Source organism: Ceratotherium simum, chromosome 9 (assembly GCF_057802395.1).
Source record: "Ceratotherium simum simum isolate JZ-2026a chromosome 9, ASM5780239v1, whole genome shotgun sequence".
NCBI lineage: Eukaryota > Metazoa > Chordata > Mammalia > Perissodactyla > Rhinocerotidae > Ceratotherium > Ceratotherium simum.
In genome coordinates this window covers 31227853-31250378 of record NC_141908.1, presented here as the reverse complement: position 1 = coordinate 31250378, position 22526 = coordinate 31227853, and the positions used below count along the sequence as shown (strand labels likewise).

The 22526-nt window shown below is 37.6% G+C and overlaps 1 protein-coding gene across 1 annotated transcript in view; it reads right to left on the bottom strand.

Moving 5' to 3' along the window:
- Positions 1-10501: 10501 nt before the first annotated feature.
- EPC2 (enhancer of polycomb 2) overlaps positions 10502-22526 on the bottom strand; it is a 125913-nt gene continuing 113888 nt past the window's right edge. Inside the window, exons 11-14 of the mRNA XM_004423844.3 lie at positions 16008-16144; positions 14355-14514; positions 12762-13095; positions 10502-11767 (exon numbers count right to left, since the gene is read on the bottom strand). Coding sequence (XP_004423901.1) covers positions 11695-11767; positions 12762-13095; positions 14355-14514; positions 16008-16144 — 704 coding nt within the window. The 3' untranslated portion in view covers positions 10502-11694. The remainder of the gene's footprint in view (positions 11768-12761; positions 13096-14354; positions 14515-16007; positions 16145-22526) is intronic.

Below are 22526 nucleotides of genomic sequence, written 5' to 3'. Positions count from 1 at the left end.
ACTAGAAACTGTCAAGATGGATGGGGACAGCAGTGGGAGACTTCTTAGTGCAATGTTTTATTTGCTGAGTCTAAACAGCACTGTCTGGTAGATGATAGGTCTTCAATGAATATTTATTAAATGAATGAATGAGACATATTTTGCACCACCTTAAAGAGCAGAGCTTGGACCAACAGGTGGGAATTAGATGAAGAGTCTAGCTCAGCATCAGGAAGATATTTCTAATAAAGCAGTCAGAGCAGGAACAGACTGCACTGGGAGGAAGACCCCAAAGGATCACTTGGTGTTAGTACATTGGTTCCTAAGCCTGGGTATATGTAAGAATTTTTTTTTTGGTGGCGGGGGGCGGGATTTAAAACCAAATTCCTAGGACTCATTGTAGAATGAATCAGAATCTCTGGAGGTATAGCCCAGAAGTGTTTTTTGTTTGTTTTTTCTTTAAAGCTTCTCAGGAAAGCCTGATATAATCAGCCTAGCACCATTCTCTCACCTGTTTATTCAGGAACTATTTACTGAGCGCGGCTACATTCCAGGCTTCTGTGCAAGGTGATGAGGATGGTCAGGAATAAGACAGGCATTGTTCCAACTCTAATGAGACTGGCAGTGTAGGAGGAGAAACAGGCAACAAGTAAATGGACAAAAGCACAAGGTAATTTCGGGTAGTAATGTACGCTATGACGAAAGTAAAACAGGGTGACGTGACAGAAGGTTTAACTGCAAAATTTAGAAAAGGTGTTTAGGAAGGCCCCCTGAAAAGGTATTCCAGCTGGGAACTGTATAAGAAGGAGCTATAGTTGTGCGAAGACGTGAAGAAAGAGTGTTCCAGACAGAGGGAGCAGAGCACCAACGCTCTGTGGTAGGAACAAGCTTGATGGGTACCAGGCAGACCAAGAAGGCCACTGTGGCCACAGAGGTAAATCAGATCTAAGAGGTGAGCAGGGAGCAGGTCAAGAAGGGGCTGTGTAGGTCAAGATAGGGAGCTGGATTTTTATTTTAAGAGTAATGGGAAGCCCTGGAGTTTGGGAACCACGTTAGGGGGATTCAAACATCCCATCTGGCAGAAGCAGGAGTCGGAACCAAGACCCGGGTCAGCTGATTTCTGTTCTCATCCTCCCCATTGGTCCGTGTGTGTCTTTTTTCTCAGAGGGCCAAGACGTTTAAAATTTTATATCTCCAACAGTGCCCAAGGGTGTCCTAAATACAATGAGTGCTCAACAGTTGCTGAATAAAATGATAGACAAATTCAGATATTCTGCAAAATTAGTAAGTAAAATCAAAAGAAGCCATCTTGTCCAGATTTCCATACAATATCTGTATATTTCTTGAGTGTCATTAGCAGGAGCTCACTACCCCAGTAATTCACCACTTTCCAGTGAAATTGCTAGTTTGAAAGATGTATCTAATTTAAATGCATGCAAATGAGTATCTTTAATCCAATGAAATTAGGCTGAATTAGTGAATATGTGCAAAATTTCTGGAAAGTTGACTCGCAATTTAAAAAAATTTGGGGAATTTAATGAACTTCTAGTTATATGTAATAATATTAAATATTACACTAAATGCAAATGGACATTTTTTTTCTTTTGCAGAAGTTTATTTGCTTGTACACAATCGTTACCAATATTATTTCTAAATCTCCTTGGTATTGTTATTATGTCTCATACTCTTTCACTTGGAAGCATTTTTTTTAATTGAGATCATATTGGCTTATAACTGTGTAAATTTCAGATGTATATTATTATATTTCAGTTTCTGTATAGACTGCATCATGTTCACCACCAATAGTCTAGTTTTTATCTGTCACCATATATATGTGCCCCTTTATCCCTTTCACCTTCCCCCTACCTCCTTCTCCTCTGGTAACCACTACTAACCTGTTCTCCTTATCTATGTGTTTATCTTCCACATATGAGTCAAATCATACGGTGTTTGTCTTTCTATATCGGACTTATTTTGTTTAGCATAATACCCTCAAGCTCCCTCCATGTTGTTGCAAATGGGACGATTTTGTCTTTTCTTATGGCTGAGTAGTATTCCATTGTGTATATATACCACATCTTCTTTATCCATTCAACTGTTGATGGGCACTTGGGTTGCTTCCACATCTTGGCTATTGTGAATAATGCTGTGATGAACATAAGGAGGCATAAATCTCTTTGAATTACTGATTTCATGTTCTTTGGATAAATACCCAGTAGCGGGATAGCTGGATCATATAGTATTTCTATTTTTAATTTTTTGAGAAATCTCCATACTGTTTTCCATAGTGGCTGCACCAGTGTGCATTCCCACCAGCAGTGTATGAGGGTTCCCTTTTCTCCACATCCCCTCCAACACTTGTTTTATTTCTTGTCTTGTTAATTATAGCCATTCTGATGGGTGTGAAGTGATATCTCACTGCAGCTTTAATTTGTATTTCCCTAATAATTTGTGATGTTGAACATCTTGTCATGTGCCTGTCGGCCATCCGTATATCTTCTTTGGAAAAATGTCTGTTCATATCCTCTGCTCATTTTTTGATTGAACTTTTCACTTTTTTGTTGTTGAGTTGCAAATGGACTCTTAAAATACTAATTTCAAGGCATGCTATTTTTGAGTTCCTAACCTATACACTGTGTATAATAAACCATCTAAATGTTTATTAGTAACATGGCCACTGGACACTTTCAAACTTAGAACTTACAACTAAGAGCTGAAAACCACTTTAACAAGCATTTGTTGGACCAAGGTCACAAGCGTTCAGAAAGCACACAGGAACTGGCAACCTTTTAGGGTCAATCCCAGATCAGGCACCATCTAGCTCTGTGACTCTGGACAAGCTTCCTCACCTCTCTGGGTCCTAGATTCTTCATATACAAAAGGAGAGAGATGGACATAGAGATCAGTAGGGCTCATTTTTAGTTATGAACTGTCTATGCAACCTATTCCCCAAGACAGAATGAAAAAAGCCAAAACTTTTGAGAAAAGGATTGTTCATCATTTATAAACACCAAAACAAATTTCACCTGCAGTGATGGAGGCTGAGCAGAAGAGCACTTGCTAAAGCAGCCAGGACGGAATGGTTACAGATGAAAAATTAACCCCAAGTCAAGCCACATCTGGAAGAGAATTGGTGTCAAACATCAACAGCTGGGTACAAACATTATTTGCATTTTTTTAAGGAAACACCTGATATGGCTTTAGTGTGAGCAAGCATCCTCCTCCAAAATAGCTTAAGTGGAAAGATTTGATAATTCACTACAGTCTTGATAAGTGTGTTGAAATCTGATTTTTTGACACAAATACACTGGGAAAGCATAATGCATCAGGAAACATTGACTAATTACAAAACCCAGATATGAGTCTTACAGCAATCATTGATAAAGAAATGTTTCTAGTTCACAAACACAATGACAAATCCAGCAGTTAACCAATCTGCTCCCAGATTTTCTTATACTTGAACACAACTGCTAATTCTGTATAAATATAAGCAGAAAAATAGCTTTTAGGAATCCTAAAACAAAGCCTATTTTCTGCCACTATCCACCCACAACCATCTGCTAGACTATGGATTACAGATGATAGCAACCTCCTAAGGAAGCTTCACAAGGAAAACCAGTTTCTGGAGCTATAGGTCAGTCATTTTAAGCATAATTAAACTATTTTAGATTTCAAGTCTGTTTGGTTAACACGTCCAAGAGAAATGAAACTATGTTTAGTGATTACCATGTTTTGGTTTAAAATAATAACAAAAAGAATAAAAAATAAAAAGGAAATCTCTTGACTCTGATAGCGCTGATTTGTTCAATTATTTATTCAACAACTATTTCAACAACTACCATGTGCCAGGCTCTGTACAGAGATACAACAGGGAACATGTCCTTGTTATCACGAGGCTCATGAGGCAGATGAAGGGACTACTAAACAAATAATATAATTAAGAATATTTCCTTCATATCACTCACAGAAAAGGGGCTGGGACAGAGAATAACAGAGGAGGATGGCCAGAGAGCACCTCTCTGAGGAGGGGACCCTCAAGGCCTAAAAGATAAGGAGCTAATAGGCAAAGCGAGGAATGTTCTAGGCAGAAGGAATGTCCCTGTACAAAGGCACCAAGGCAGGAAATCATTTGTTAAAGTCAGGACCACATCCACCAGTGGGGCTGAGTGTAGTGAGGTGAGGAAGTCACACAGGATGAGTTTGGAGAGGAAGGCAGAGCAAGTTACGGAAGATCTCACAGTCAAGGTAGGAATTTGGATTTTAAGTGTCACGGGAAGCAATGGGAGGGTATTTAGGAGATAATTGAGATAATCTAATTTTAAAGGATCATATTTGCTATCCTGTGAATTGACTGGAAATGGGCAAGAATGGAAGTGGGGAGTGTCATGAGGCTGCTGCAGTGCAAGCGATGGCACTGGTCTGGACAAGGTGGTGGCAGTCTGAACAGGGAGAGAAATGGATAGACTCCATATTTCGGAGTTCATGTCAAAAGACTTGTTGATGGGTTGTAACGAGGGTGGGAGTGTGGTGAGGACAGCGAGGAATCAAGATGACTCTTAGGTGCATGGAGGGGCCATATCTGAGAGGGCAAAGACTTGGGCGAGTGGTGGTGGGATGGAGAGGTGGTGGCAACAGATTTGGGAGCATGCAGGCAAGATTGTTTGCACATACTAAGTATGGGCATGTCTGTGAAACTTTCAAGTGTTGGTGTCAACAAGCATTGGATATAGAAGAATGGAATTCAGAGCAGAGTTCTGGGCTAAAGATAAATACTTTGAAGTCACCAGGATAAAGATAGTATTTAAATACATGGCAGGGAAGGGTACAGAGAGGAAAAGAGGTCCTTGGAAAGAGAAGCCCCAACCTGCTGTGTAAATGTTAGGCAAGCAAAATTCTCCTAAAACAGCTTCGTAAGGGCAGTAAATTGTTCTTGTAGTCAAATACTTCAGTAAGAAATATAGAATTGGAAAGGGCGTACTGACAGCCGCGGGTAGAGTGCCTGAAAGCCTCTAACGCTGGCAGTGAATGAGCATTTGAAAAGTGGTGAGAAGACTATCACGGGGGAACAATTCTCTGAACACGTTGATGTTCTGGGGGTGATTTGGGAGCTTAGATTGCTTGAAATGGGAAGGTATGAGGTATATTTACAAATTGCTGTAGAGAATTTAAGCAACAACTTTAATCCGTGATGGACTGCAAGATAAGAATTATTTTTTTAAAGCGTACAATCTCAAAACCTTAAAGGAGCAGGGAAAAGCATTTGTTATCAGGAATTCTTCATAATCAGCACTATTTCTCGTGGCCATGGAGCTTGCTCAGTGAGAGGTATTCTCTGTATTCCCTTGGAGCTAATGGGACTGGGGAAATAGTTTAATTCTCCTTATTTTACAGCTAAGGAAATATTCTGAGCTTTTCAGTCAAGTTACTTGTCCACGGTCACAACTAGTAACCAGAAAGATTAGAGTGTCATTCCCAACCTCAGCTGCAATCAACAAACACCAGCCGGTGAGCTTAGGAACAAAAAACCAATCAACCAACCAATCACACAAGCAAACAGAAAGACCTAAAACGAACAAAAAATATTGGTATCCTGACCCACTTTTGGAGATCCTGATTCAACTAGCCTGGGATGAGACACACACATCTGGACTTTGAAAAGCTCTCCTGGGTGCTTCTGATGGCTAGAAGTACTGCGTAGGACTCGAACTCAGGCTTTCTGATCCGTGTCCTCACTACTCCTCACTGCTAAACCCCCATCACCTGTATTTCCTTACCAACCCAAACCACTCATCTCTACCCACCTGCACTCTACCTCTGCCTAGTTCTTCCAAAGGAAATTAGAACCCCCTGGATTACTAGATTGTCCTCCCCCTGATTGCTGCTCAGTCTCCTCTACCCCTGCACCCTTCCCTTGGCCACACAGATGCTGAGGTTCTGCTGTTCCCACTTTTCTTCTTTCCAGCCTACTCTTTCTCTAGCTGATCTCATCCACTCCACTTTTCACAAGGCTTTTGTGCTGATAATGGCCAGGCCTATCTCCAGACCAGACCTGATCTCCTGCCTAACATCCAGGACTATGGAATTTATGATTTACAAAATAGCAAAATGTTTGCACTAGAGAGTACCTTAAATTGTTTATCTACAAAAATATGTAGTTCTATTGAGGTTAATCCAAGGTACTGAGATGAGGGAAGACTGGGGTGAGTGGTAGTGGGATGGAGTTAATCTAATTACATAGACGTGGCAGACACACCCTAGGGTGGCCCTATAATTCCTGTCTCCTATGTCTATGCCTTTGTGTAATTCTCTTCCCTTGAGTGTGGGCAACGTCTGTGACTTGCTTCTAACTAATAGAATATGGCAAAAGTGAAAGAACTTCACAGATGTGAGCAAGGTCCTTAATCAGTTGACTGAGTTAAAGCAGATCAGGCTGCATGAGCATGACCTAATCAGATGGGCCCTGCAAGAAGGCCTGGGCCTTCTCTGAAGCAAGAGACTTCACACAGCAGAAACTTTCTCTTTCATTTCTAGCTTTGAAGAAGCAAATTGCTATGAATTCTATAGGCACAAGGAAGAGAATTCTGTCTACAACCTGAGGGAGCTTAGTAGTGGGTCCTTCCCTACTTGAGCCTCCAGATAAGAACACAGAGCAGCGGCTACTTTGATTTCAACCTTGTGCTAGACTCCTAAGACACATTATAATTTATGTATTGTTTGTAATAGTTTATTACTTAGTAGTAGATAACTAATATAGATGTCTTACGTTAAATGCTGAAATCCTACATCTTGGCTACCCCTAATTTGGTCTCATTTGGCCACGGACCAAAATCCACAAGACAGGCATTACCAAGACGGGAGCTGTGTGTGCCCATGACCCCCAGTGGCCCTGGGACTGAGCAAAGGGAGAACACAGTATTCTATCCACTAATGGTTAAAGCTTTTAAACATTGGCAAATGGAAAATGTCATTCCTTTAGAATGTGCTGTTGACCAAATCAATGGTTTGTATACTGAAGATGAAATAACTTTCTTTTTTGTGATTGGAATCAGTCTCTTTTGTTCTATCAGTGAAAGGTAACTGCAGAATCCTGGGCTTTCCTGAGGATAACAGCTGTTCACTATGAGGGAGGGTCAATGTTCAGAGATATTTCATCACCTTCTTGACCTGCAATGTTACTCTAATCAGTCAGCCAGTCAAGTAGTGGTTTTGTTCAAATATTCCATGATACTACAAGGGAGATTTCATGAGAATAACAAGACATCTTTAAGTACACACAGAACCCTTAATCTTAATATGACATAAGACTCCATTTATAGACAGCCCGAGCCTAAAATTCTGTACCAAATAAATCATTGCTGGAGAAATATGTGGCTGTGTTACCTTCCTCTTCTCTATGTTAAAATTTCAAGCTTTGCAGTAAGCCACAGCCAAAAAGCTTAAGCCCATATGTTTGAAAGAATAGTCCCCCTTCAGACAACAGGAAAAGGAAAAGGCATGGTAGGAAGGTACATAAAGTCTGATTCGTTACTGATCCTTTTGAATGGTGCTGCTAAGTCAATGGATAGGTAATAGAAGGGAAGGTGAGTTTTCTGGAAAGCAAGAGAGGCAGCTTGGGGGGTGAGAGGCAGAGGAGATTTGATTACTATGGCATCAGCGCTGGCAGAGATGTTAGAGGTTATCTAATTCCACCCATTCGTCGTCCTGTGATACAAGTTCAGAGACGTGAAGATGTTAAGCTCACCAGACAATTAAATGGCCGAGTAGGGATTAAAACCCAGCTCAATAAATTCTCTTGATATTCTACTGCACTGTTATCTGTTTTGTTTTCCCGATTGATTCCTCCTCCAAGAAAATATGTATTCTCGTCCCCTTTCGAGAGTTGTAGTCACTGAAGTTGGTTAGAATTATTAGTTCCACACAAGCTCAGCTGCCTTATATGCTATAATACCATTCATTGTCCATACTCTAGTCAGCCTTGATGACATTAATGACTCAAAAAAAAAAAAAAAAAAAAAAAAAGCTCTAGGGTAACTGAAAGCTCACTCTTAGGTCCCAGATTATTTATTTCCTCGGGGAGAAACCGCTGACACAGGGGCCACACGTACATCTCCACCAAGCCTGTCAATGCGGCCTCCCTCCTTTCTGGAGTTTCAGTAACTTGCTCACCTTACAGATGGGGAAACTAAAGTTCAGAAAGGGCTCAACTCGGCCAACTCCTGGCCTCTGGGCCTGCCCAGCTCCCAATGCCGTGTGCTGACCGAGTGCTTTAGCACTTGCCGGGTAGGTGTGGCAGGCAGAGGAGGATACACTGAGTGGTTTGGGTTTGCTTGGTGGATGGCTAGAAGCCACGGTTAGATGTAATGCACTCAGTCCGAGAAGTAAAACACAAACATTAATTGCCTAGTAGTGTAAGAGTAGGAAGCTGTTTTCCAAATGAAATTTAAAACTCTGCTGCACATGCTGCCAACAAGTGGACTAAAAGCACAATAAGCACTTCTTTGAAGAGCACGTCTTTCATGTTCAAGACAGGAGGCAGTGGTTAGAAATGTGGTGAATACCTAAGTTTAATTCCTGGCGCAGTAACTTACCAGCTATGCAACACACAGCAAGTTATCTAACTGCTCTAAACTTCATTTTCCTCACCTGTAAAATGGGAAAATAGTACTTGACACAATTATTGTTAGGACTAAATGAAAGAGCATTAAGAGAACTCTACATGCTCCTTGATGTTAGCTATTATGTTGCAGTTAATGATGAAAAACATCTCTTGTCTTACAGGATATAATATTCAGAATTACTTGAGATACCTTTAACCTTTGGAAATCTAATAGTTTGCCAAGTTAAGGGACAACAAAACATTTCAGTCAAAAGTGTATTACTGTGACCAAAAAATTTGTTCAAAATATAGCATTATACTCAAATACAGCAGTATATGCTGGGGAGAAGTTTCTGAAATGTTAGTTCTCCTTACTACTCTCCCCCTCCCCACAAAAAACGACCTTGGTAATAAAAAAACATGAAGCATAGTTGCAAATACTGTATTCACTACTTTTAAAAAAAGAGAATGTGTGTGTGTGTCATGTATACATTTTTTAAATGTGCCCTCCAGATATTTTTATTTTTCCTTTGGTCTTTTGCAAAAGATATGCAACAAATTCTCAAATATACTTAGAGCTATATCATAATAATTGGTCATAAGGATGATCTTAAATTACTAAGGAACAGTACTCTCTTTAGGAAGGCAGAAAAATACAGGTCATAAATATTTTTATCTATACTGAATTACAAGACATCCCAGCATATGAGAGTTGTCCCTTTGTTTAAAAAAACAACCTATTACCCATCATATCAAAAAAAAAAAAAACATTCTCCAAGGACTCTAAGAGCTTACTGAACTACACTTACCAACACTAGTTTCCTCAGGAAACCAAGAGATGGTGGTGCTGCCCAGTGAGGGGCCCATGCAAAACTAAACTATTATTCAATTTAATGAGGTAAAAATAAATATCACTTAAGTTTTTGAAAAGCACCGGAAAAATGTGTGCACAAATAACTGAAATGCCATCTGTGAAAGTTACAACCACCAAAATAAGGAAGGCTTATTTTTCTATTTTACTTCAAAAGGAACAAATAAATTGGTCATCGGTCTTGGATAAGTTCTGGACTTGCCACATCTCCAGAAACTGTACAAATGGATAGTTCTTTTGTTTTACTTATATTATTTATAACATATATTACATAAGACAAATTCACTTCATGCTTTACTTCAGTAAAATGGAAAAAAAAGCTTTCTCTGAAATTGGCACTAAAATTGTTTTAAGTTCTTAATAGCCAGGAGATACATTCAACTATAAGCAGAATCAACACAATCATGATACAGATCAAATCAAAATGATTTCCTTTATATCATCAGCAATGAGTAACTTCAGAGGTAGAATGGCAGAAACAAGCATGGATCCTATCAGGTCACAACCAATGAAGAAATTAAATTTATTTTTTTCTGCGGTTTTGACCATAAATTGCTTCACACATTTAAGACCTGAATAAAAAGCCACTCTCAGCAGAAATCTTGGCCCATTAATTCGACTGACATATCAATTTACAACTTTCAGGACTGCAGATATAAAAAATGTAAAGTATAAAATTAAGTTTGAAATGGTTTTAATAATATTCATTAAAAATATTTACATTTCCCAATACTTACTTGACAAAAACCCCCTTGCAATATAATTCTACTCTAAACTTTCATTTATAAAATGAGGCTCATTTATGAGATTTCAATGAATGTTACACTGCAAATTACTTACATTCTGTAAAATATTTTAAGAACTTTTCATATCAAAGGTAGTTTACATTGGATTATCTGAAACCCAATAGTGCCCAAAGATGAGCTTCTTATAATTCTTTTCATTAATGCTTGGAAAGCACTGTGAAAATGAAAAGTGCTGTTAAGTGCTATCATTTCCCTTAAATTCTCACTTACACTGTGTGCACATTGTGAAATAAACACATATGCAGCATGTCCATGTTTTGATATGTATTTTTATTTCCCTGCAGTTTTCACTTATCAAGAACAAGTAACAGGGAAAGTTGTCTGAACTAGTGCATAAACAAACATTCTGAAACACCACTACACGTATCTAATTTACAAGAACCGTATAAAAAAAGTCACTAAAACACTACACTATGAAGGTGTCCAACGCTTACAGTCAGACTTTTTCCAACCCGTTACTTGCCTTGTAGCCACAGGAAAACTCTCCAAAATTGAAAAGACAATCTTGCCACAACCCTCCCCCCTCCCAACACCTGGGATGGCTCGATATCTAGACTTCCAATAATTATTGCAATGAGATAATGCAATACATACCTGGTAAAATATCCTTTATGTGGTGTGTTACAGTTTTAAAGCCAGTTAAAATATGCAGTCTTCAGATAAAATGTAATCCTTGAAAAATTTTCCTATCTGCACAGTTTAAATGTGCTAGATGCATAATTTTTCCTAGTCCGTTTTTTCTGTGTAATTATTTTTTATAAACTGGTATTATAAATAGAAATATACATTCAAAATATATGGAAAAGTGAGTTACTACATTAAATTTGCATGTATCGATCCATCCCTTTCCCCTGCACAGTAATAGAAAATACTATTTTGCCTTGAACTTCATATTTGACAGTGAAATGCCACTAAAGTATTTACCAAAAAGTCCATCTAGTCAAATTGTGAAACAAAATGAACCAAGTGAAAACTTTACAGTTCCTTTAGAAAAAAATTACAAGAATTTCATTTCCTAGCTATGAATCTTTAACTTTTTAGACACAAAGTTGGATTTATTTTTACAAGATACAAAATGTAAACATGGCAAAATAAATAGTTAAAACAAGTGATGCAGGATCCCATTTCATGCTCATGATCCCATTAAAGAATTATTTTTTAAAATCCATTCAGTTGCAAATTCAAGTGCAAAAGCATGATGATGAATATCTACTATTCAAGTAACAGAAATAATATTGATGATACAAATAAACTATTTTACAAGGTAGTGATTTTCCCAATTTTACAAAATATACATCATATATCGATTTAACATCCGATATACTGTAGTCCGTTTAGGTCCATTGTTACGCTCTGTGATCCACAGAGTGTCGCCTTTCGCATTCAGCTGGAATATGAATGACTGCACACCATCAGCACAGGTCAAAGACACATGTTTTAGGTTATGTCACTTCCATAGCTACTGTTGTCTCTGCTATTCCATTTAAACCCAATCTTTCTGGTTCATGGTTCTCTCTATAATAAGGCAAAGAGTAAAATAAACATTAATACGCTCTAGAATACAATGTTATCACTTAGAATTTACAGACAAGTTTTTACGTAACTACACCTAAACAGGTACCTCACAAGAACATTTCCCAATTTTACAATTTCTGTATAGGAATAAGGAAAAGTCTTCTTCAGCTAAGAAATCCTATTAACTCCTAATTACTTGATTATAACTATTTACTTAGGAAAGACAGTAATTTAATAAGGTATTTCAATAGAAGCCAATGATAAATTACTCATGAAATATGTAACAGGACAATCCAAGTTTTTTACAATAGATGGAGCATATGATGCAAAAAAGAGTACTCATTAAGAGCACAATATAACTTAAATTACTTTCCACTGCAGTTTAATTTTATAGGTTTAAGGTCATGTAGTTATTAATCCATGTAAATCAACTTTTTCCTGATTCACTGTTCTCATGTATTGTCACAGAAATATAAAAGCATATTCTGAAATACATTACCACAGACTTAGTTAATCCCAGAATATTCTCAATTTTAATATATACATGGAATAATTTACTTTCCCCTCGTGTACAGTGTTGAAGAACACACACATTTTTATTTGAAAATTAAAGCTCTGACACGGAAGTTAATAATAACAACTCTAACCTTCCAGACTGTCTAAACTACAAAAAAGTAATATAAGAATAACTGAAGCTTCTACAATAGATTCTTTGATGTATTTTTTTGGTTTGATGGTTCCCAATTTGATGTTTTTTTCCTACAATTCTGGTTGGCATGTAAACATCCTACTAGTTCTCAAACAAATAATCTAAGTCACATAGCTTTACACTAAGAAGATACTCAATAACCTGTTGAAAAGCAAGTCAATCAATAAGACATTTACTGCTTGAGCAGTAAAAAAAAAAAAAAAAAAAAAAAAAAGTCTTTTTCCTCCCACAGGATAGCCAGCAGAAAGGGAAAGAATGATACTTGAAACAAACACACACACACACCTTGCTATGCTGCTGATGGCACTGCTAGGAGTAACCTTTGGCACTCTGTCCATACTGGCAGCAACTGTGGCAAGTTTTAAGGCTGTTGGCGATGGTGCTGAAGTCCGTGTATTGATATGCACATTGACTGGAGAAACAACACTGACGTTATTGAGGTGCACTGCATTTGTCAGGCAGGAATTGTTCATGGGAAGTGTTTGAGGACTGCTTGTGCACAATGCTGGGATTAAGTGGTTTGTAGTGGTGTGGCCAACTGTCCTTACAAGCTGTACAGCTGAAATCCCTGGGCTGGATGATAAAGCCATATTGGTGGAGTATAATGTTTTAGAGGTTCCTGAAGGAGAAAAAAAAAAATCATTCAATTCATCTCATGAGACATTAAACTATTAAAAAAATTAGGAGTTTAATAAAAATAAATGCAAATATTTGTATTCTAATTAAATACCAAATTAACCTTCCACACAATGGCCTCTCTGATCAGTAAGAGAGGTTCTGATCAGTAAGTACAACAAACCTGTTACAACCCCAAAGACACTCTCTTTCTATTGGCCTGCACGAAAGGGTTTTGCAAAGTATTCTACTGTCTCCACATACAGAAACTATATAATAGGACAGAGAGGTCCTCTCTGGTGGTTGAGGGCAGGTGGAAATGATAGTTGGATTTCCATTAGAATTTACACATGCAAGAACATCAGTATGGAGGGGCAATCAGGATCGTGGGTCTATGTAAAAGCAAGGGGAAAACCCTAGGGTCTCAGTAGTAGTTGAAGGATGATAGGAATAGCAAGTCTTTGACGATTCAGGGTAGCAAGCAGTAGAGAGGGTTTCACAGCAATACTACACTTCAAGAGGAGGAGTCAGAAAAAGCAGGCCTATGAGTATGTAAGAATGGGAAGGTAAATCTGATTTCAAACTTATTGACAGACATCCTGGATTATATTTCGCCTTCTTATCAATGCACGGATGATTCAACAGTTATGGCTGGCAATTAGCTTGATGAGTTTCCTAAAATGTGAGCCAAGTGACAGTATGTGGATAAAACTAGTCAGGGTGAAGAGTTACACAGGTATCCAGGGGGTCTGGGAGGAAATGGGGAGCAGGCTCTATGTGAATTCTAGAAAACATCCAGCTATCCCACCATACCTATCCATAGGAATTCTGAAGAGTCCTGACTGACTTCTTGTAGGTTTTCCCCTTGGATTTATTTATTTATTTATTTTGTGAGGAAGATCAGCCCTGAGCTAACATCCATGCTAATCCTCCTCTTTTTGCTGAGGAAGACTGGCTCTGAGCTAATATCTATTGCCAATCCTCCTTTTTTTTTTCCCCCCAAAGCCCCAGCAGATAGTTGTATGTCATAGTTGCACATCCTTCTAGTTGCTGTATGTGGGACGAGGCCTCAGCATGGCCAGAGAAGCAGTGCATCGGTGCGTGCCCGGGATCCGAACCTGGGCCACCAGTAGCAGAGCACGCGCACTTAACCGCTAAGCCACGGGGCCGGCCCACCCCCTGGATTTAAAAACAAAAATCATACCTCAAATCAGTGAGTTACATCATCAAGTGAGTAAGTACCACATGAAACCACAGGCTTACCTGAAGGCTGGACAACACCATTTATGTTGTTGTGGCCAGTGCTCTGTTCCTTGGCTACCTCACTGCGACTTGGAACAGGTGCACTGACCACTGCAGATGCAGCAAAGTGGGCGCTGGCTGAGTCAAGTGTTTTAGACATACAGTCAGAGGTGCTTGAGCCCTACAAAATGAACAAATTAAACTTTCAGTTTCCTAGATGTGATTTCAAGAACATATTAAGAAATGGGCAAACCCAAGAGGCTGTTGCCTTTTTCATCTTGAACAGTTGCAAGTGTTTAGGTTAAGAGATCTAGGATTCCATAGACTATTTTTGGCATATGAAGCAGGGAAGTAACTAAAAACTGGGAAGTAACTATTTCTAAGAAAGAACTAGGGGATTAAAGAACCCAAACCTTTAATGCTCTATTAATTTTTCCAGTAAGTATCTTTAAAAATACTTGAAAATCTAGATACTACGAGCAAAATGAAATCATAGAGATGACTAGTAGTCATTTTTGTCACAATGTAAAAATGTGTCTTGGCCTAACTGTGCAGTAGGCTGAAAACACTTTAGGCTGGTTACCCAAGAGACTCAGAAAGAGCAAACAAAGGCAAGTTTAATGTCCATTCCTCTTGATTCTGTATAAAACTGGTTAGCTGTTACTAACAGCCAATAGTCCCAGAACGTGGGCCAGTCCCAAATATACTTAGATGTTATGGGAGTGTTGAGGGCTCCTAGGTCCCTGAGATTTTCATGTCGCCGGACTCAGGATCTCCAAGGTCAGACCTTTTGAGAATGAGCTGAACTACTATGGACAGATGCTGGCCTGAGAGCTCACAGAATACAAGTGAGATTGAGTCAATCTCAATTGTTACTTTAGAATTACTTTTAGAATTATGGAGCAACAAAATTTAAGACCTAAAACACCAGGTTTATTTTTTTCAGATGGCCCAAATTTGAAATATACTTCTCAATTACAGTTTTGTTTTTAGTGGCTTAAACAACAGAAGTTTATCTTCATATAGTTCTGAAGGCCAGAAGCCCACCATGAGTCTTACAGGGCTCACAACAAGGTGTTGGCAGTGCTTCTTTCTTCTGGCAATCACAGTTTTATAAGGTATTTTTATTCTCATCCCTAGTGTCTTCATTTAACGGTGCTTATGGAAAACTTCACCTAGTGGCAATTTTTTTCTTCAGAGAAATGTGATTTAAAGAGGCAAGGAGCTACATTGTTTACATTTATTGCATAATTCAAGAGAATTACCTTTCAGCTCATGGGGTTCATCCACATGGCACTTACACAGTTCAGGAAGGGGTTAGATAAGATATATCCTTAAAAAAAAAATTTCCAGGGGGGGAGTAGGGGTGGGAGATGATGGTTCTAAGATTATATAATTACCTCTATAAGCTCTCAATTAACCCTTCAAAAAAAATGTAGTTATTTCTCTCCTAAATTAAAAATACCATTATTTGGCTCTAGTGCTCTTCTGATAAAATATAAACTAGTCACTTAAAGTTATGTAAATTAACTGAAAAGACACTGAGGTTTGATCTCCAAAATCAAAAGTGGTAATATTAAGGTTATCCTCTGTGACTTGACTAAAACTACACAGTACTACACATAATTGTGAAAGAAAGGAAGAGACATAACCATAATTAAAGGACAAGTTTACCTGTGCTTTTGGATGTGTCTGTTGTGAGGAATGCTGAGATTGCTGTTTCTGCTGAAGCTGAGCAAGTTGCTGCCGTTGCATTTGAACTAACTGCTGTTGATGTGTCTGAAATTGCTCTTCTGTGATACCCCCTGTTACTGGTAAAGGACATTAATTTCAGAAATAAGTATGTTTTAAAGTATTTTTAATAACACAAGTAGAATACAATATAAAATTATTCCACAACTTATATGAAAAGCAATTACAAATCACAGAATATTTCATCAGCAAAGAAGCCAATAAAAATGACAAATCTTCCAGCAAAAGTAGCTTATGCTAATAGCCATGACCTTCTAATATCACATGCTAAGAAAAGTTCCAACGTAGTTTTTACCGTGTAACATAGTCCTAATATGAGGATTCTACCATTTATTCAGACTTAGCACCTTTGAGATCACTCAATTCTCTACATTATGGTAACCATATAATAAGAAACTTTGATTTATCAATGCATAACAATGACTAAGTTATAGCCTTAATAAGAAAACAGACCATTTGCAAGATGTAAATGATTCTTACTGCTGGTTTTCATCTGTGACACTGAAAATAACTTCTTCTCTGATTACAAATCAGAGTAGAAGACAAAGATGTCCAGCTAACATAATCATAAACCATAGTTTAGGCCAATACATTCAATGCCTAAAATAAGTCCTATTTATAAACATATGGGCTAGAAATCAGAGAAGTGTTCAGAAAATTAAAGACATAATCTATCTTCAGGTATAATTAATTATTTTGTGATCAATTATGTTAAAAGTTAAATTTCAAATAAAAACAAGACATCTAAAACTTTTGTTTAAAAGATTAGCTAAGAAAAAGTTCTAATAGGAAACATTTTTCTCAAAGAAATGTTAATAAACTTTCATTTGTTGCTATTTAAGTAGATTACTGATAAACCAACTTAGAGGACACAAAGCTATTTCCACAGAAGTTAGTATGTTATTAAAGTCAAGAAATATTAAATCACATCAGAATACATGTACTGCTAGAATAATTCTGTTCTGTTTCCTTTACTGCTTTCTTTCCTTTCACCCAATTAGTTCACTCAATCAACACGTATTTAGTATGATGCAGAGAGCTGCATTAAGAGTTAAGAGTGAATACAGGGAAACATAAATTAAGAAGAGGATCCCTGCTACAAAGTCCTACAGTGTAACTGGGAAGAAAAGATACATATAAAGAAATACCAATTAACTGAGTGTATCTTTAAACGTAATTGAGCAATCTAATCAACATGACCTAAAGGAGCTGAGAAAGGAGACCACACCCTCAGCCCAGGTTACTTAACCCCGCCCCTAAAGTTTTTCATTAAGTAGGATCACATGTGAGAAATTAAAAAAAAAAAACTTTTGATGGTAAATTAGACATATAATAAGTCATGCAGAGTACAGTCAGTCTATTTGCATGAAAAGAATTCTGCCCCAGAGGTGGACAATTCTTTAGATATGCCTTCATTTCTGTTTCACAACATTATCATTACAATTTGTATTAGACTATGAGGGAAGAACAGATAGACAGATAGCAATTTTATTTTTAGAAGATTAAAAAATCTGGGGCTATGACAGTGCTCACTCTAAAATTTTAATATTACCTGTATTTTTGAAGTACACATTAGTTATCTTACTGAATTACCAACAAAATCAAATGTCTTTCTTTGCACATGTTAAATTCACTGCAAGTGTTCTATTTTTAAATGAAAAAAAAATATGTTTGAAAACCTTGGGAAAGAGATGAAAAATAGTTTATTAGATACAAAGGCAGGAAGGGAAACACTTAAGTTAAACCCAAATAAATCTGTTTAAGTATAAAGAGTGTACCAATGCAAAAGAAATGGACTTGGAATCTGGTGTTGGCATGGTCTACTCCCTCAAAATCCAGCGTTTGTCCAGAGCTCAGGTTTATGTTGTGGCGAAAATGTGAGAAATCATGGTGGTTAACTTTAAGCGAGGAATAAACCAAAGAGAATACACCTTTAGTGGCTATTTCAAAATTGAAAGAGAAATTAGAATAATGAGAATCTTTTCTTTTTCCAAAATCTTTTAAGTCAGACAATCACAAAATCTTACTAATTCAGAATAAAGTATGTATCTAAATTAGTGGAAAGAAAAAATTGCTTTTTGTAATTAAAAAAATTACTTATGGTTGGTAGTCCATGGCTAACCAAGTGTTGCTAACTAGAGGTGTTCTATCTGCTTTTATGAACAGAAGATCATTTATGTACATATTAAAAAAGCATGCTGATAAAACTGCCTGTTTTGGGGGGAAGTCTCATTATATATTTGCGTATATAAATATTGCCTACTTATTGCCTGGCCTGTTGAGACCATTTATTTGCTCAGGAAACCCATCTTTTTCCCCATAGAAAACTCATAAAATCCCAACCAAGACTCGATCTAAATTATTTAAATTAATGGTCAGTGTTTTCCAAATTTTATAAACTTAGGCTGACTTTGATACCAAAAATCTCATCCCTGATCCCATTACTGGTTGAGAATCACTGATACAAACTTAATTTAATTCTATAACATGGAAATGCTTTAAAAACATTAAATTCATTTTTTTCTCTACCCCCTCACCTCAAGCTCAGTATGTTATATCCATTCTTGATATCTAGCTCTTTCTTTTCTATAAGGTGTTTTGTGCTTGAAACAAGCCCTGATGTTGCCCATTCAGAATTTTCTAGAGCATTGTTTAGTATTATTTCAACTCTTTTTATTTTTTGTGAGGAAGACTGGCCCTGAGCTAACATCTGCCAATCCTCCTCTTTTTGCTGAGGAAGACTGGCCCTGGGCTAACATCCATGCCCATCTTCCTCCAATTTATATGGGACGTTGCCACAGCATGGGTTGACAAGCGGTGCGTTGGTGCGCGCCCGGGATCCGAACCGGCGAACCCCGGGCCGCTGCAGCAGAACACACGCACTTAACCACTTGCGCCACCGGGCTGGCCCCCTATTTCAACTCTTTAGACAAAAACAGTAATTGGAACACAAAATTGGAACACATACAAAACACCCTTTCTAACTGACCTCTCTCATTTTGTTAGGGTGATGGGAAAGTAGTACGAAATGTACGGTTTTAATGACACAGATACAGTATTGAATTGCCATTCTCAGGGCTGACTTACTGGTAGGCGGAGGATGGTAATTTGATTGAAAGCACCTTCTCCACTATTTTTACTTTCATAAATTATTGAAATACTTCCAAAAGAGATTTATTTCTTATATTGACTTTGAGTCATCAAGAGGTAAGCAATAAAATACACAGTTATAGCGTGAAGAAATCTGTTTAGGAATGAGATACAGGATAGGGGCCCAGCTTTGAGTGGGTGGTAGTGGGGTGGCAGTGGCAAAAAGCCTAAGTGGGAATGTACAAAAATCTGTTTCTCTTGCTTAGGGCCAAGCCAAGTTCTTTCTACCAGCTGCTCTTATGTTGCTAGCTTAAAAGTGAAATTCATGCTGGTCATAAATCTATCCTTCCCTACCCTTCCAAGTCCTGTCAATTTAAAAGTAACCACAAATCTGACTGTTCCATGAAGGTGGCAATATTTTACTACTCCAGATAGATGGGAAGCATTCTTTTTCCTAAGTAAGCAGTTTTGCAAATCTCCCTGGGTAACACATTCTAATAGATAGGTATATATATTATGGAATTTTCCCTTTTATACTAGTAAATACGTCATTCTGTACGTTAGTAACACACTTGCATTTCTAAATATTTTGTGTACATAACCAACAGTCTGTTTTTCACTAAAGCTCCTAACCTTTCTGGCTATCTTTTACATATCTGGCTCATTACCCGCCTTGGATTTATCAGAATGCTTCATTCCTCAGATGAATCTATGTACCTTTTCTTAGAATACTTATCAACATCCTTGGAATGTTGATTCTCTTTTCAAAGGTCCTAGGCATCCCTCATTTCATCCTTCACCTTTCAGGCATGTGGTTCCTATATGGCGGTCCGTCTAGGCTGACCCCTTATCACAGTTCCTTCCCATATTTTGGCAGTGATCCAACAAAAAACATACACTCGGTATCTCCACCAGATTTTAGTATAATAATTCTAAAGCCTAGATCATTGTTTCTTAAATTTGGGCCCACAGAAGTATTCTTGAGTATGTGTGAAGTTGTTACAAGTATTTGTTGACTTTGTATTATTGTTAAAAGAAAACTCTAATAGAAACACAGTCTGGATCTTCTGGATGACCATCTCACAACAGAGTATCAACATGTGATTTCCGTGCTTCTGCCTGTCTTTTAAAAAGAACCTAACTTTTAATGCAGTGTTTCTCAAAGTGGGCTAAGAAGATGTATTCTTGGGAAGTCATGAATTTTTTAAAGGCTGGCCTAGACCAAGTTTTCATAGTTTAATGAAGAACATCTGATGTAGCAATAAAGATTATCTAAAAGTCAAAATGAACGTATTATCCAGCATTTCTTCATCTATCAGGTAGGTCTTTGTTACAAAAGGTCTTTGTTACATATTTTAATATATGCTTTATTGAAACAATGCTGACTATATGCAATTTTTTTGTTTGTTTTAAAAGAAAGATCTGCGGCTATATGGGGGGGAGAAGGGGATCCTATTTTAAACCCTCCAGGTTATAGTGAAGAGTCAGGTAAAAGCTCACATCAACCACTGGAGCTACTCTGAGAACAAATCTTCCAATCCTTGAAAGTTGACATTACCTATACATATCTTATAATGTAACTCTCACAGCTAAAGGCAAACTAACAAGAAACTGCAAAACTGCAAGGGTAGGGAGGTGGAGATGGGAGGTGAGGTGGGGGGCGAGAGAGTGAGGGGGACTGGGAATGAGGAACAAATAAGATGTGAGGATACAGAAAATAGAATAAAGATCCATTTAAACTTTTGATACCCAAGCTAAATAGTTATGATCAAAATTTCAGTATTATTTCCTTTAGGAGTAAAATTAAAATCTTGAATTCCTAAAGTCTGAATCCATTTCTCACCTTTGGAAGTGACCCTAAATCCCAAAAATAAATCTTTATTTAGTTGTTAAAGCATAGTTTTACCTATCCTAAAACTTTTATGCTTGCCAACATTTTACGGCAATTTAATAAAGAATGGGAAGAGAAACTGGAGAAATTAAAAATTAGGAATTTCTTTTGGAAAACTGTACAAAATACTGATGATTTTATAAATTGGTATAAATAAGATACTTGGAACTGGTCAAAAAGGCTATTGGGGGGCTGGCCCCGTGGCATAGTGGTTAAGTTCATGTGCTCTGCTTCGGTGGCCCAGGGATTGCAGGTTTAGATCCTGGGCACGGACCTACACATTACTCATCAAGCCATGCTGTGGCGGCATCCCACGTACAAAATAGAGGCACAAAGTAGACTGGCACAAATGTTAGCTCAGAAACAATCTTCCTCGAGCAAAAAGAGGAAGACTGGCAATAGATGTTAGCTCAGGGCCAATCTTCCTCACCAAAAAAAAAAAAAAAAAAAGCTGTTGGTATCTATTCAGTATACTAAGACAAATCAGAAACAAAAACATAAGTTAATTTGCAAGAATGCATTAGTCAAAACCAAGATTAAATGTAAATTCATCCAGCCCTTCAACTCTGAACAAGCAAAGCTACTTTTAGATGTGAAATATCAGGTTTGGATATAAGAACATCATCGCAAAAGAACAGTAAAATAATACTGCAGTTCCAAATGACTAAAAACTTTATTATCTATTTATATAAAGAATGTAATATTTGCCACGTGCTATGAACTCCTGAAGGTAAAGATTATTGTCTTGTAAGACTTGGCAACTTTCAAACATTTAATGTAGTGCTTTGCATGTAATAGATCCTAAATAATTATGTAAGAGATTAATTTTCCATGGTTATTCACTTGCCATGTTCAGTCCACTCTATCTTTTTCCTTTCTCTGTCCTGCTTCCATTCTTTTTTTTTGGTGAGGAAGATGACCCCTGAGCTAACATCTGTTGCCAATCCTCCTCTTTCTGCTGAGGAAGATTGGCCCTAAGCTAACATCTGGCCCATCTTCCTCTATCTTATGTGGGATGCCTGCCACAGCATGGCTTGATAAGTGGTGCATAGGTCCACACCTGGGATCCAAACCTGCGAACTCCAGGCTGCCGAAGTGAAGTGCGTGAACCCAACCACTATGCCACCAGGCCGAACCCCTGCTTCTATTCTTTGAGTAGAATTTTTCAATTAAGAAAACATATCTTTATTTTACTTAATAGTTAATAAAAACATGTCTCTTTGCTTTAAAATGAAGTCTTTAGTTTTATTGCTTCTAATACCTAAGACACATTTCAGTCTGTTTTCCTTTAAGTCCTTTAAGTATGATATTGAAAATAATAATTAGAACATATTCAGGACACAGGGATTTTTGACTTGAAAAACATTAACTGGGTTATTAACAACACAAAAGTAAAAAAAATTCTTTGCCACTAGCCCTCAAGTTCAAGTTTTTTTTAAGAACTAAGGAACTTGTGATAC